The sequence below is a fragment of the Heteronotia binoei genome, chromosome 1 (genome assembly GCF_032191835.1).
Source record: "Heteronotia binoei isolate CCM8104 ecotype False Entrance Well chromosome 1, APGP_CSIRO_Hbin_v1, whole genome shotgun sequence".
In the NCBI taxonomy this organism is placed as follows: Eukaryota; Metazoa; Chordata; class Lepidosauria; order Squamata; family Gekkonidae; genus Heteronotia; species Heteronotia binoei.
The window spans coordinates 46,020,990-46,037,711 of NC_083223.1; the positions used below are offsets into that span (position 1 = coordinate 46,020,990).

The 16,722-nt window shown below is 42.5% G+C and overlaps 1 protein-coding gene across 5 annotated transcripts in view; it reads right to left on the reverse strand.

Annotated features, from left to right (window-relative positions):
* GREB1 (growth regulating estrogen receptor binding 1) overlaps positions 1-16,722 on the reverse strand; it is a 117,109-nt gene that overhangs the window by 45,466 nt on the left and 54,921 nt on the right. For all 5 annotated transcript variants that reach the window (XM_060233837.1, XM_060233820.1, XM_060233828.1 and 2 more), the window contains exons 5-7: positions 8,234-8,416; positions 3,952-4,095; positions 1,312-1,425 (exon numbers count right to left, since the gene is read on the reverse strand). In XM_060233837.1, coding sequence (XP_060089820.1) covers positions 1,312-1,425; positions 3,952-4,095; positions 8,234-8,416 — 441 coding nt within the window. The remainder of the gene's footprint in view (positions 1-1,311; positions 1,426-3,951; positions 4,096-8,233; positions 8,417-16,722) is intronic.

The following is a 16,722-nucleotide window of genomic DNA, read 5'->3' on the forward strand; positions in this document are numbered from 1 at the left end:
AGAGCTTCTTGTCCTGTACTTGTCCTATGAGCAGGGAACTTTGGTTCCTAGCACTATGTTCTCTGTACAAAGAACAGATACAGCATGACAGGAGCTGCTCTTCTCAGCAACATCCTCAGAGTGCTAGATTCTGTTCTGGCAGGCCCTGGACATAAAATGTTCTTGTTATGTATGCTTTTCAGAAGTTACAGATTTACTGACTTCTGGTGACCTAGCAATTACAACGTTATAAAAAAAAAGTCTGATCTAGAACCATTCCCCTGGTCTTAAATGAGCCGGTATAGCGAACTGAGGCGGGGTGGGGGGGGGGAGGCAGTCAAGTACCCACTCAGCCAGATGGCTGGGTGATCTTAGGGCCCTCAATTTCCCTCAGCCTAATTCAGCTCACATAACGTCAGAATACAATTAAGGGGAGAATTGGCCTTTAACCTTCAGGGAAAGTTATCAGAGGGTTAACAGCAGTCAGAAATCAGCCACTCTGGTGGTGTTGCCAGCATTACAGGGAAGTTTGCCTGTTTTACTCCTGGGCTGCTTCAAAGTCCTGTCCTGCCCCATTGCCACCCTAAGCAGCCTGAAGATAATGGAGGGGTGATATAATTGATAGATCTAAGCTACTTTCATTTGAACTGTCACAAAAAGAACTACGTTGGAGTCTTTGAATCTTTCTCTCAATAAAGTTTACTGTAGCTCATATCAGGAAATAAAAACCAACCAGTCACACTAGATTAAAATGTGTTCAGGCCATGATTCTATGCACTAATTACTATTTTTTGCCAAGTAGCTTCCCTCTCCCTGGTACAGAGGCACCAGTCACAAGAGTTGCTCATTACACTTAAGGAACATTGGGCAGAGTAACCCCAAACAGAATTGCTTCTGTGCAGTGAATACAAAGGCTTGGGTCCAAAGACCCTGATGCAGGAAGGCACTTAGGCTTCTGCAGGGGATGGCAGTTGATTTCCCCACCCTCAGCTGCAACCTGCACATATGCATAGAAACTCACACGTAGCAAAAAATGGCCGAGCAGTTTGAAGTGTGAAATGGAGTGCTGCAGTTTGGACGATATTAGTGGTGATATCACTTTCATGCTTCCATGTAATGTCACTGCGTCAGGGATGCTGCACAGGAACGTTGCTGTTGGGGCAGAGCCCTGTCTCTCTCCCAGAAGATTCCCTCCCTTCCCCTGCTGGTGAGAGGTAATGACCTGGCAACCCTACTGCCAGCCCCAGAGTGGGGGGGGGGGGGGCTGAGTCCAAGCCAGGCAAAATCCCCAAATACATGTGTACATATTACTGTCGTTTCAGAAGAAGATACCTAATACTGATGGTCTTGTCACTGATGATAAATTGCTTTTCACTGAATGCTGCTGGGGAGAGTCTTTGCCGTTGTAAGCTGGGTAACATACTGCTGATGGGAAGTGGTCTGATGCTGTGAGAATGAAAAGGAAAGGAAATCTGAAATGTAAACACTGAACAGCTTACAATACAGAACATGGCAGGATCAAATATCCTTCAACGTTCCTTTCAGTTTTTCATGAAGTATCTCTACAGAAGTCACTAATCTCTGCTAAACAATCATTTAAACTCAGGTGCATTATATTATTACATATTCATGTTTCTCAGGTCATGGGTTCCAATACAGGTTGGCATATCCCAGTCCAATGCCATAACCCACTAAGAAAGGAAAACCTACGTACATTCATGGAACAAGAACAGGAAGCAACAATTATTGCTTATTTGTCCCCAGCTGAAAATCTTCTGTTTTGTTGGCTTTTGTTGAGAGGCCTAGTACACCTAGTGTGAGTTTACAGTGATACATCCTTCAGCCCAGAAGGTATATATGAATAGCACTATGAGCACCAATGCAATGTGCAATAACTTTTTAATTTTCTCAGCCATTGGTGGAATTCTAGCAGGAGCTCCTTTGCATATTAGGTCACACACCCCTGATGTAGCCAATTCTCCAAGAGCTTACAAAAAAGAGACTTGTAAGTTCTTGGAGGATAGGCTACATCAGGGATGTGTGGCCTAATATGCAAAGGAGCTCCTGCTAGAATTCCACCCCGGCCTCAGCTATAGAGCAATGATGCCTAAAATCACGTTTCATATCTCAGAAAAGTAATCATGTCACAGTGCCATCCTAAGAGTTACCCCCTTGAAGTCAATGGATCTAGAAGGGTGGAACTCTGCCTAGGATGGCCCTGTTACAGTGTGCATGCATCTCCAAAAGGGAGCTCAAATCACTATACATTTATAAACCTTTTAAGATGATGCAGGTCCCCTGGTGTTCTTGTTTCAAAGTTCACTGGCACTCATGCTACAGTGTTATATTTAACAAAACAGTGTCAGCACATTCTGAAAGAGTTTACATATTATTGGCAATTGCATTGTACCAGTTTATGTATCCGTAACTGTAGCATGTATTTATCTTTTTGCTATAATAATTACTTTGAATCTTCATTTGCTACTCTAGTGAGTGTATTTTAAAAATACACTCTAAAATAATCTGTTGTTTATATCTATGCGCACTTACTTGGGAGCAAGTCCCACTGAGTGGAGTTTACTTACAAGCAGTGTTCCCTCTAAGCTGAGTTAGTGTGAGCTAACTCACAGTTTTTTAGCCTCTGGCTCACACATTTTTGACTTAGCTCAGGAAAAATGACCCCAGAGCAAACTAATTTATGCAATAGCTCACAACTTTAATGCCAGTAGCTCACAAAGTAGAATTTTTGCTCACAAGACTCCAGAGCTTAGAGAAAGTATTAATTACAGGTATACATATGTGGGCTTGGATACAGTGATATGGCAGCAGAAGAGGCTGATGGTTGTGGACTTTTCCACTTTCCCCTCCCCCATCAGCTCTTCCAACTCCAGAAAAGGTAATTCCTGGGTCACAAGACCTGCCTGGACATAGGTCAGGAGGCTTCAGGGAGCAGAAGGAAGGGGATGCTCTCTTCCTAGATATCTCTGCAGAACCCACATGCTGATTATTGCACACTAGCCCTGCAACTCCAGAAATAAACTCTTCTGGAGTTGGAAAGGGCTACAGGCAGGGGAGGGAGTAGGTAAGTTCTGCAGTCCTTTTGCTGGACCCAATCCTTGTTTTCAAAAATCCATCACAGCAAATTCTATTCAGCTTGCTGAGTACTCTGCTGAAGAAGCTTTGAAAGGACTGGGTTGTGATGAACACGTTCATTTAAAATAATAGCTAGTGGAAAACTAGAAAAATATAGATTCAGATGGGTAGCTGTGTTGGTCTGAAGCAACAGAACAAAGTTTGAGTCCAGTGGCACCTTTAAGATTAACAAATCTATACTCAGAATTAAACTTGGTTGGTCCTAAAGGCACCGGTGGACTCAAACTTTGTTCTAGAAAAAATATACACATGTATCAACAGAAGACAGAGCAAATTGGCTTTTGCTGACAAACTTGGTATTCCTACTGTGTGTGCACCATAATATGTCCTTCAGCCTGGCATGTATCTGAATTGTACTATCGCCATTGAAAAAAAGCTACTACACACTTTACACGATGCCATATTCACAGCTGCAGCCACTGCTCAAGTCTGTGCCACCATAAGCCATGTGATTTGCCCATGCAGAGATACTTTTGTATAGGTAGTGCAAGTATAGCAATATTGCTGAACTGCTATTACTCATTATGCACACTAATTTCACTTGATATTCATCCTATACCCATTTGGCTGGTGATTGTCTGGTCCCACAAAGAAATGCCAGGGAAACAGACTTGCCATTGGGATTGTCCCACATTACTCTCTAGTTTTCATGTATCTTAGTAGTAAAAACTGAAGCAGGAACCTGAGAATCACCTATGCATTTTTGACATCCTTGTACATTCTGGTCTTCCAACATAATTGCGCTTTTTCTATATTTGCCATCTAGGCTTGTTACGTTTACATGCACAGAAAATTGCAGAATATCACAGTTGGACTTACCCATCTGGTGCGTCCCTGCTTGAATACCTGAATGTGCTGCTAGAACTGGTTCATTTACAACAGCTACTGAGGAGCCGGTATTTTCTGGAGGCTGGAACAAGGTATTGGAACGAGTGCTGGATGAGGACTGACGGCTTCTGAGCTCTTAAAAATGAAACAAGCAAATGGCACACTTTGATCTGTTTGATCCACCTAATGCCTTTACATTTTTGTACAGTGTGCCTCTCAGGTTCACACTACTGCTGCAGAGGCATTCAAACCAGCAGCAGAGAGCCCACATGCAACTTTTCTGGACACTTTCCTCCACTAGCTGCTATTTTTCTTCCATCATACCACTGGATAGCTTTTTCTTGGGGGGGGGGGGTGTTTTAAATCAGCAATTGCTAGACCACTTCCGTGCATTAGCGCTACAATGTTCTATCACCATGAGCAACTGGGATCCCCAACATGGTGCCCAGGAACACCCTGGCACCTGCTGACATTGTTTCTGGTGCCCCAAGAGTTTTTAGAAAGTGGATGAGGCTTTTGCACAGCAGGGCACCTGACTGGACAGCAGATCTGATTGGCTGTGCAAATTATTAAATACACAGTTTCAGGGACAGCAGCCAGCATCGAATTAAAAAAAAAAAGTGAGTTTTATCCTCTTGCTCCTCTTTTCTAGTGTATTTAAAAAAAAAAAACAACAACCCACATTACTCCTCTTCACCTCCTCACTTGGGCTTCCTCTGTGTGCACTTGTGCGTGGCTCCACCTCCTGCAGCAGCCATTTTATAGTTCGCTCTGCCTTCCATTTTTCACCCAATGCCTTGTGTCAGAATTCAAAAGTTTCCCATGGACCCCAAAAGGCTGGGAACTCATGATCTAACAAGTCTTCTAAATTTGCAACTTTTGTATCTGTACAACAGAAAGGAACAAAGACTTACCCTTTTTAAATGAAGGCTGGGGATTCAAATGAACTAGTACATTATGAATGGAGAGGCACGATGAGAGTTATTCTTTGGGCAAGAATGCTGGAAGGGAAAAGAGCGAAAGAAGGGTAGGCTCTGCTAAAATTACAGCTCTTGCAAGCTCAAGCCACCACTATTCTAACTAGATGGAAACATGGTAGAGGATCCAAGAAACCAATGTGGATGAATAGAGAACTCCATGATGAGCTAAGGAAGAAAAACAAAATGTTCAAGAGACAGAAGAGAAAGACATACCTCTAAAGAAGAGCATCTGAGGCTTGCTAGGCATCATAGGTCAGGCATCAGAGAGGCCAAAGCTCAGAGTGAGCTGAGTTTGGCCAGGAAAGTTTGCTACAAGAAAAGCTTCTTCAGCCATGTGAATTGCAAATGCAAGGTAAACGTGGTGATAGGCCCACTGTTGGGTGAAAATGGAAAAACTCTGACAGAGGACAGAGAGAAAGCAAAAAGACTCAACTCCTATTTTGCCTCAGGTTTTTTTTTTTGGGGGGGGGGGGGTTGTCCTGAAACAGAGAACAGGTTTATTTAGAGATGGTTGTAGGCAAGGCACAGTGTCTAGACTGCTGGATGACATGGACAGAGAGGTTGCTGAGAGGCTGCACTGGATGAGAACAAATCCCCTGGGCCAGATGGTACACAGCCAAGAATGTCAAAGAACTTTCTAAATAGCTTGTAGAGCCTTTGTCTATCATCTTTGAGACTCCTGGATGATGGGAGATGTGCCCCAAGATTGGAGGAGGGCCACTCTTATCCCAGTCTTCAAAAAAGTGAGGAAGTATGGCCCAGGAAAGTACAGGCCAGTCAGTCTGACCTCTCTCTCAGGAAGCTATTGAAGCAGATTTTAAAGGATCAATCTGTGAGTATCGGAAGGACAACGTGGTTATCCAGGGAAGTCAGCATGGATTTGTCTCCATCATGTCCTGCCAGACCAGCCTCATTTCCTTCTTTGATATAATGATGGGCTTACTGGATCATGGAAATGCTGTTGATATTGTTTACCTGGATTTCAGTAATGTTTTTGACAGGGTTCCCCATGATGTTCTGATGGGTAAGTTAGAGAATTGTGGACTATTGTCTCTTGGATAGTTAGGGAATTGGTTGGAGAACCATATCCAAAGAGTAGTTGTCAATGGCATTCCATCTGATTGGAGAGAGGTATCCAGTGGGGTACCACAAGGCTGGGTTTTGAGCCTGGTACTTTTCAATATGTTTAATTATGATCTGGATGAGGGGGTTGAGGGACTACTCATTAACTTTGCAGATGACACCAATTTGGGAGGAGTACAGAACACACCAGTAGATATAGAATTCCATGGGATCGGAACACACCAGGCAAGTAGGAGGATGTGAATAAGATACAATTCTGTTGTTACTCACTCAGAGCCCATTTGGGAAAGGGCGGGCTATAATCTAAAATAATAAATAATAAATTCAGCAAGGTTAAGTGCAGAGTTCTACACCTGCGTAACAGAAATAAGAAGCACACATAGTGGATGGGGGGTACAATTCTAGGTAGCAGTGTGCATGAACAAGATCTTGAGGTACAGTGGACTGTAAGCTAAACATGAGCACTCGGTGTGATACAGAGGAAAAAATGCAATACTGGGGGATATCAAGAGAGGTATAACATCCAGATCACAAGATATCATAGTCCCACCATGTGCAGTTCTGGAGACCTCACTTCAAAAAGGATACAGACAGAACGGAGCGGGTGAAGAATAGAGTGAAGATGATCAGGGGCCTGAAGACCAAGCCCTATGAGGAAAGGCTGAGGGACCTGGGAATATTCTGGAGAAGATGAGGTTGAGGGGAAGGGCATGATTGCTCTCTTTAAGCATTTGAAGGCAGTCAGAGGAGGGCAGGGAGCTATTCCTGTTGGCAGCATGGAATAGGACTTGCAACAATGGGCTTGAGATATGAACAGAAATATACCAAATGGATATTAAGGGTCCTCCGGTGGTATGGCAGGGTAAATGGCAGCTGCCAGGGTTTGTTAAAATGGCAATGATGTGGGTGCTACCTTTGAAAATGTCCTATCCATGCAGTTTGTTAATGTAGTTGGACTGCATTCTTTCTGGAAAGACTATAGTAAACCATGTTTGAGAAAGAATGTATTGATAACAGGGAAAGCCAGGTAATTGAGCAATTAGACAGGGGTGGAATTCTAGCAGGAGCTCCTTTGTATATTAGGCCACACACCCCTGATGCAGCCAATCCTCCAAAAGCTTACAAGGCTCTTTTTTATAAGCTCTTGAAGGATTGGCTACATCAGGGGGTGTGGCCTAATATGCAAAGGAGCTCCTGCTAGAATTCCACCCCTGCAGTTAGAGGACATCTGATGGATGCTCCAAATGAAAAACCCATTACAGTTTGGAAGTGAAGGAAGTGAGAAACCTCTGTGTGGATGCTGCTAATATGGCATTTATTGCTGTAAACACTATCATATGTGTGGCCCATTTGCTCTATGTAGATTGTGAATTGGCCCCAGCTTCACAGCTGATAAAAAAAAAACCTCCTGAACTTCCCACAACAAAATCTATCATGCTAGTCAACGCACCACAGAGTCAAATTCATAATCCTGAATGCCCTATTGCCTTCATGAGATGCAAATGATTGTCTCCAGATGAGGCCAGCCAGCTGTCTTCAAATGCAGGCAGCTGACTAAGCCCTCTAAAAATAACTATCCGCCCAAACGGAAAGCCCTTCTAAACAATTTGGCCTTACACGGTTAATAACCAAGTTATTTATGACATATTACGGAAGGCCATTCCATGTGGCACGGATGTGAATTTGTGAATTTCCTTCACTGTATTTGTGAATTTCCTGCAGTGTGCAAGGGGTTGGACTAGATGACCCTGAAGGTCCCTTCCAACTCTATGATTCTATTGGGGGGGGGGACTACTGCAGAAAAGCCCTTGAATGGGTGGTAGCTGTCCTGACTCCTGACTAGCCTGAAGAAGGAACAGCAAACAAATTTCACTCTGAAGAATGGCGAAAACGCTGCAGGCACAATGGGCAAGATGGCTAACTCTTGGAAGACACATATCTAGCATGAATGAGGCTCATAACCTCAATAACACAACTTGGCGAGTGCTCACCCTTCCCCTCAGTTAACTACCAAGGGGATGCTTTTGAAGTCAGTCTGTTACTTCCTCAGTAGCACACGTGTGTATACATGAATCTTTTTACTGGTTTTTAAAGGAGTTTTCATTTATCCCTTCCACCTTAGATTGATTTCTAAGGAGTCATATATCGGCAATAATCTAAATCCTCCCAAAGAAACCCAGAGCTCTCATGAGACTGCTTTGTTATCTCACCTGCCCCCTTCCAACAGATTGCAGATCCTTTGGTCAGAGTTCCTTGTGCATTCCTGACCAGATAATACTTTAAGTGTTTCTGTTTCTTGGGCTGAGTGGTCAGCTTAAGATTGATGTGATTGGAAAACTCGGTAAAGTAGCAGAAGCCTTTCTTGCTGCAGCCGACACAATTGCCAGAGAAACCTGATGAAATAAACAATACAGAGATGGGGAGAGATAAGTAAAAATAGTACCGTTAATGCACTTCAGGTTGTTTGAGCTGGGTGTAAAGAATGCAGTCAGTCTAAACTTTTCCTCTCCTGCAGGAAAAAGACATAAAAATGTTGTTTAGGTGTCAGTTTTCCCTCAATAAATGTCAACTTCTGATAACGGCTCAGTCTTCTTAACTGGTGATTTCAGTGGCATACTGGAGAGAGATGGAAATTCCATTTCTTTGCTAGTTAAGACTGCCAGACAGACAGATCAACAGAATGGCAGGGATTGGAAAGAATGCTAAAATTGATGTCACAAAGCCCACCCCATGGCCCAAGCTTAGTTACACATTTCAGACTTTTAACAGTGAGGACCAAAAATAATTCAAAGCCTACACACAAGATCGTTTTAGTGTGTGATGAATGAAGAAAAAGCCTTGTCCTTGTAATAGCTTTCGTGATGTTGTTTGTTAAGACTTTTGCTTCCACAAGAATTGACAGGATCAGCTTTCTGGCACACTGGTCAATGTTGCATTTCAAATATTTACTCTGGTGTGCCAAAAACTGGATCCTTCACTTGATGGCAAATAAACAGCACCAACTCACTAGATCATTGCTAAAGCGGCTCAAGCCAATGTAAACTTTTCCCAAATCCACAACGCTTTTTTGTGTACGGAAACAGGTTCCCAAACTAACAACACATGGAAGCCCCTTTCAATCATTATGATTTTGGCAGTCCTACCTACCTCCCGTACAGAAGAGTCTTGTGATCTTTTTGACATGCATATTTTCCATGTTGTATTTTCAAGCTGTGATACACATGAGGACAAAACTCTCAATAAACCCAGGTTTCTGATCATGTTTACCAAAGCCAGAAAATGCACTTTGCCCTACAAAAATGATAAATTCACCTAAAAAGAGGATTGCGTATAGAATGATCTCCTACTGCACAGAGTAGGAACACCAACATTGTAATGAACGAAAAGAGCTTCAGTTTGCTGCTGTGGGAAATATATTTACAGCCAACCTGTTGTTAGGCTAATTATCACATTCTATTAAAAATATCTGACACATTTAGATCTTTGAAGTCAACAATAATAGATGAGTAAAAATGCTGGATTAATGTTTGTTTAAAATTTATACTTTTATAGCTGCCTCCACGTATAACATGTTTCAGAATTTCTGATCTCGCAGTGTAAAAATGTACCCCTATAAGGTTCTAATACTCTCAGCATACCACTACCCATATTACCATGTCCAAAAAAATTGGAGATTTTTTAAGGCTTAAGAAATATATTTTATCACATACAGTCTCTTCTCCCTCATCCTTTTTGAAATTCTATTAATCCCCGGCAGCTAACTCCACAGAACAATGATTTCTTGGTTGCATACCACTGGACAGAAAAAAGATGTTTGTAAATAGCTATATTCTAATCAGAAATAACCAATTCAAACATTGTCATGATACTTTCAGATCCAGATTCTGAGCATGGCACAGTTTTCATTATCCTGATTCTTCAGCAGTGTTACTGGTTCAAGATATTTGGGGGGATGGGGGTTCCTGAAAAAATCTGGATCATTATTTTTGTAATTCTCCCCCACAGGCACCTGGAAAGAGAGAGGAAAAGAGAGGAAGCCTAACACTGCCTCGTCCCCACTGGAGGCCTTTCCCTGCTACCAGCACTGGTGGCAGCAAAACCCAGCCCACAGCTGGAAAATGACAGGTGGGTTGGTAGGCTCCTCAACTCCCAAGATCCTTGGCTGTCACAGTGGTGGTTTCCTCCACCACCCTTGGGAGGCTTTCTTAAAAACTGACAATTGAATAGTGTTATAGCAACATAATAGTATAGCAATTGTGTACCAGGTTCCCTGAATTCGAGGCAGGGAGGGAGGGAGGGTCTCCCGCTCCTTCCATTGTGGGCTCTGCTACCTCCAATGCTGGCAGCAGAGAAAAATCTCCAGCAGAAACAGTGCCAGCAGGGTAAGTCCAGGGCCAGTTCAGTTCTTTCTCTTTTAACATTTAAAGGGCAATGGCTGGAGTCCAGGTCTACCTAATCATTAGTTGGCATCTTTCTGCCAAATAAGAGCTGTTTCTGAGGCCAGCTTTCTTGCTTTTCCTCCCTACTCCTACATCTCCCCCAAGCCCCCAAACACTCCTGAAATTCCAGAAGATAAAATGTTCATTACTCCTGGGATTTCAGGAGTGCTCGGCACCATCTTGGGGGAGCCTGGGCCAAACCCAAACAAATAATTTTAGCTCGGGTCTATCCGAATGCATGCCTGTTGTTCTAGTTTCTGAATCTTCCATCCAGTATTTTCATGTGGGATAGGGTAGACTGCTATTGGACAGCAGGCAGCCCATGCAGTATTTGGAAGTATTCACACGATGTCACACCCAGTATGGGCACATGTTGTTGAGGTTCTGTATTTTTCCTCACTGAGCTGGATTATAGAAAATTATCCTTTAATCTATATCATTGGAGATATAGTGGGGTGGCTGTGGGTAAAGTGTCCATGTGAATTCTACCTGCAGCACATAAGGGGAGGGCAAGGAAACTAAGCTCCATTCTCAAAATGGCACAGCAGCTGGGAAACATGATGAGAGAGAAAAGAGGGGTTTCAGGACATGAGAAGTCAAAATTGCATCACAAATGCACAAAAGGGTAGGAGCATGGTGGGGTGGCAGTAGGAACAGCAGGAATGGTTGCATGCAGAGGCTGTTACATTCTGTTCCCATCTTGTTTGCTGTTCCTGCTGCAGTAGGGACATGTTTTCAGGTCCCCATGTACAAGCAGCCTGAAACAAAAAAAGAGGATGTGTTTCATGAAAGATGTGGCCCCACAAAACAATGCCTCCCATTCTCATTCTTTGTAAAACTGTCATATAGCCAACCCTAACTGGCCATGTGAAATGATGTTACCCCCATAACCTCTGGCTGGCTAGTAACACTTCAGGTGAAATGTCTCTGTTAATATAACATTGTTTTTAATTTTTTAAACATATATGTTTTAATCAGTTATGTTATCTCATAGGTTGTAATCTGCCCTGAGCCCCATTTGTGGGGAGCGCAGAATATGAATTAGCTAAAATAAAATAAATACACATATGAACAATACACATATGAAGACATGGAACTGCCTTATACAAAGTCTATACCTACACACTGGTCTATCAGGATTATGACTGCCTACTCTGACTGGCAGTAGATCTTCACGGTCTCAGGCTGAGCTCTTTCAAATCAGCTACAACCAAATCCTTTTAACTGGAGATGCTGGGAATTGAACCTCAGACTTTCTGCATGCAAGACAAGTGCCCAACCATTGACCCATGCCCCCAGCATGAGCAGTGCATGAAAAGGGTGAGGTGTAGACATCACTGCCCTGCCCAGTTCATCTGCATTTCAAAACTTGGGTAGGTGGAAATTTAGTGTAGTTTTAGTATATTAAAGCTATACTGCTCGCATATCAAAACACACTAATTTTATCAACCACTCAGCAAGCAAATGCTCCCTATGTTCCATGTCTCGGCTACATACAAACATCTGGACTTAAAACATGATAAAGGAGGACTGCTCATTTTGTAAGCAAACTAAATAAAACAGGTTTTCCATACTCATTGTAGATAAGGCAAAGGTCAGGGCAGCCAAACTAACCAGAAGGTGTTCCAATTTATCTCTGTCATAAGGTTGAGTCCATGAGATGGTCAGAGATCAATATTTGTAGTCTGAGGGATAAAGGCCTTTCACCTTTAGGTCATCCATTTAAAACTAGCCCACATCAATAGTGACCGAACGTTGTTACAATCTGATGAGGGTTCAGTAGTCTATGTTAATTACATTTGGCTGTCTCCGTTGGACCACATCTGACATCCTGAAGGACAGAGGCCAAGGACAGAAAAGTAGCCATGAAAAATTGTTTGACATTTCTTTATTATTTTAAATGTGGGGCCTCCAAATCACAGCTGCTTCTGATGTTACATTTCTCTGTTCAGGTTTTGCAACTATAATGTAATATCAGAACGGTCTTATACTTCAGAAATTCATGAACTACTTTTCATACATGCAGCTTATTATTTGGACACTATTACAAAGATGTGGGTTTGTGTACTCATTTTCTGGACCTGCAAGCTTATGTGTGCTTTTGGTAAGCGAATATAGAAATATCATGTCTGTAAGTGGCCAGTTCTTACAATGGTTCCTGCTCCTGGACTTTTAATAAGGATTTGATCCACCTATGTATAGAATTTCTTCTGTTCATCTTATGTGATGGGGCACTGGATTAAAAAGGCCTAGATAAGGGGAAATAATCACATGCAAGGGAGATATTGACAGTGGGGGCTCAGCTGATCAGGAAGTAGATGCTTTGTTGGTTTTGGAGAATTTTAGGGGCAATATGCAATCTGTGGTTTAGCATAGGTTTGGGCTAGTGAGTATCATTTGGAATGACTTTTTTGTAGCTTATCTTCTGAAAAAGAAGCATCTTGTTATTGTCATTCATGCACCATTTTTCACAGATCTGCCTTTGAAGCCAATTTGGAATTTTTTTTTTTATCATTCCAAATTAGCAGAATAAGAAAACAGCAAGGTGGATTGTTTAAAGATGCCCTGAATTGTTTTGTATTATTGTGGAACTTCCATTGTACAGACTACAGCCTCACACTGGTCTTTGTTCACTGCTACCTGTGATATGGATTGGAAGGATACAGTCAGTGAGTGAGTGACTGAAGGATGGATACAATATCTCTTCCCTTTCAAAACCATCCTGCAGATTTGTCTGCACAGAAAAGGCAAATGATATTTGGCTCAGCATGACAGTCAATGTCATTTTCTGTGAACAACGAAACTCAATTCTGATGCTGTGAACGGACCAGAGGTTTTTTTAATGAGAGACACTGACACAGTTTAGTTCCAGGTCTGCATGTTCTTTCCTTCCTCCTGCCCTCACATGGTACACTGAGGCTGACACTGCAGCTGAAGATGGAAGCTCTTTTTAAATTGATTGATTGACTCAGGTACTGCATATGCATGTTAAAATTACCCAAGGCAGCCCCAGAATTGAAATGTGAGTATAAACAGATCAATACAATTTGGAAAAAAATCATTTAAAATAATTTAACAGAATTTAAAACCAGAACAAGAATTGATTTAAAAAGACCTTCCAAATCAAAAAAGAAAAGAAAAGTACTTAGCTGAAACTGGAAAGGCCTATGGAAGAACTAAGGTTATGGGCATCTGCCAACAAGGACCCAGAAGACATACTTCTATTATTGCAGGTTCCCACAGCAGAATCGCTTCATACTATCTTACAGTATGAGAAAGTACTTTTCAGGTGGGGATCAGTTTTTAGCTAACTTCTGTTACATTTAAATGTGGGTGGCCTTATTAATATTATTTTAGTTTCTTTAACAGTAACTGGGATTGACTTGTGGTTCAGAATTCCAGTTACTGAGGAAGTCAGTGACCTCATTCAGATGCCCACGTTCTGGTATCACAACTAACTTGAACAGGCTTCCTCTTCAGTCTCAGCATGCCACAGGAGGAGACTGGCAACTAACTAGGTTTATGCCCACCACAAACAATCTTTGGTTACCTGATGATGTCTGAAGGGTTACCCATGTTGGGATAGGAAAATGTCAATAGTGGCAGCTGCAAGCAGAATAGAAATGGGCTGGAATGTGTCTACACAAACCTGTTCCCACACCACTGGCTGCTGTCACTGTTCCCCCACCTACTCACATCTTGTCTCTCCCATCAGCTTTTCAGAGAAGAAGGACAGCATTAGGTAGTGCAAAGATATAGTGATGGAGTCCTGATGCTTCAGCCAGAATACTACAACAGCTTGCTCTGTATCAATGGATAATTGCAGAAAAACAGCATGCTTTTTCTTTACAATTCCCACCTGACAAATGCCCAGAAGTTAGAGACAGTATGCAGGACTCACAAAAACAAGGGCTTTTTTTGTCGAAGAAGCCCAGCAGGAATCTAGCTGAGATGTGAGCTTCCATGACAGACCAGGGATTTGAACCTGGTTCTCCCAGAATGCAGTCCAGCATCCTAACCACTATTCCATGCTGTCTCTCTTATCAGCATTGGGCATGGTCATCGCATAAGTGGATGGTTACACCCACATGCAAAGACAGACTCCTGTTGTCTCTGTCCCCTGTGATGTACATAGATGTACATAGAGACACTGAACCAATTCGCTATAAGAAACAGAGGTCTGTGCTTCCCTCTTGCTTTCCTCCCAGCCTTCCTTCCTTCTCTTTTGTCATGTAATGTAAGCTTAGAGCTCATGTTCCTTGGATGAACAGAGGGGAGACAGGCTGGTCAGTGATAAGCGCAGTGTGCACAGACTTCTCATTCACACTAATAACACAGCATGTTGATTGTCTCTATGCATTTGCCAAGGAAGGGGAGCAAGGCTTTAGTATGCCCTCTCAGGATTGCTGATGAAACGGCACTGAACCAATGTGAGAAAGGAGTGTGCCCAAAATTTCTTTTGAAAATACCTTACAAAAGAATCACAGGTCTTTCCCTAGCCTAACTTAGGGGGTCCTTCCTCCGGTGAAAGGCTTCATACTTTGCTGAACAGGCCGGTAGTATCCAAGTCACTACTTTTAGGAGTAGCCAACTGCTCCTTTTTATCTAAAGGATGCACGAGAAGGAACTAGACCAAGAAGTGAAGCAGGAATAAAAGAAGTATCTTGTTGCTGAGTGTACTAATTGGCTCTAGACCTTCTTGAATGATTTTGTGAATCAACAGCATCTTCTAGACAGATATGGTTCAGACTGGGTACCAGTATGGTGTAGTGGTTAAGTGCGTGGATTCTTATCTGGGAGAACTGGGTTTCATTCCCCACTCCTCCACTTGCACCTGCTGGACTGGCCTTGGGTTAGCCACAGCTCTGTCAGAGGCTGTCCTTGAAAGGGCAGCTGCTGTGAGAGCCCTCTCAGCCCCACCCACCTCACAGGGTGTCTGTTGTGGGGGGAGAAGATATAGGAGACTGTAAGCCACTCTGAGTCTCTGATTCAGGGAGAAGGACAAGGTATAAATCTGCAATTCTTCTTCTTCTTCCCCATAGCATAGTATGCAGAATATGTTAACGCCACCTTCCAGAGCTTTTTTTTATAGAAAAAGCCCAACAGGAACTCATTTGCATATTAGGCCACATCCTCTGACACTAAGCCAGCTGGAACTGCATTCTTGTACATTTCTGCAAAAAAAAAAAAAAGCCCTGCCACCTCCAAGGATTTATTCTGTTAGCTGCAAGGCTATCTTCCCTACCACCAGAGCTAGATCTACAAAATCTGGCTAATAATGAATATAACTCAGCAATACAATACAAATGTACGTGCCCATTTCACTCTAAAATCTTCTGCATTGATACTGGTCAGTCTTCCAAGGAATGACATGGTTATGGCAAGAGAAACTGCCATTTTACTATTTAAATAACCCAATGGTGCAGCAACACCATGGCAGTGCATCTGGTGATGGAGATTCCTAAATGATCACTTCAAAAGCAGGTCTGGGGACACCCACCACCACAAGCAGCACACCCGGCCCCACCCTTGCACTTGTCACAAAACTTTATAGGCAATGTTTTTGGAAACTATTGCCAGAAGGATCAGCAATTTCCATTCTAAGTGTATATTTTATTGCTGCAGATGTTAAAACTGCTGCTGATTTCCTCTGAAGTATCTGAAGAAGTGTGTGTATGGTTATACCTTTAATTAAAAAGGTGCTGCTGGCCTTTGTTTTGCTGCTGACTTTTGTTCCCCTTTTGTCACATTAGTTTGATTACAATTTATTTCAGGTTTCTGAGATGGCTATTCACCTTTATTCATTGATTTATTAGCAGGAGTTATCCATTTTTTAAAAGCAGAAACAATAACTCAACTTATATTCTACTAGAAACTGCACCAGGACAAATAGGATTCCCCAGCACCAGGTGAGGCCTGGAGATCTCATGAAATTACCATGGATTTCCAAAGAGATCAGCTCCCCTCCCTGCAGAAAATGGCAGCTTTGGAGGATGGGTTCTATTGCATTGAGCTCCCTTCCTTCCCCCAAACTCCACCTTCTCCAGGGTCCACCCCCAGATCTCTAGGAATTTCCAACCTGGAGCTGGCCACCTTAAGCACAAATAAGAATCTCTGTTTCAATTAGTAGTGTTCAAATTTGATCAATGTGTTTAGAAATAAGCATCAAAACAACTTGGAAAAAAATTAATCCAGGGTTTTAACTGTGAAAAATTACAGATCCTACTTACCGTTTACTGTCACTTGGCTGGAAATTTACT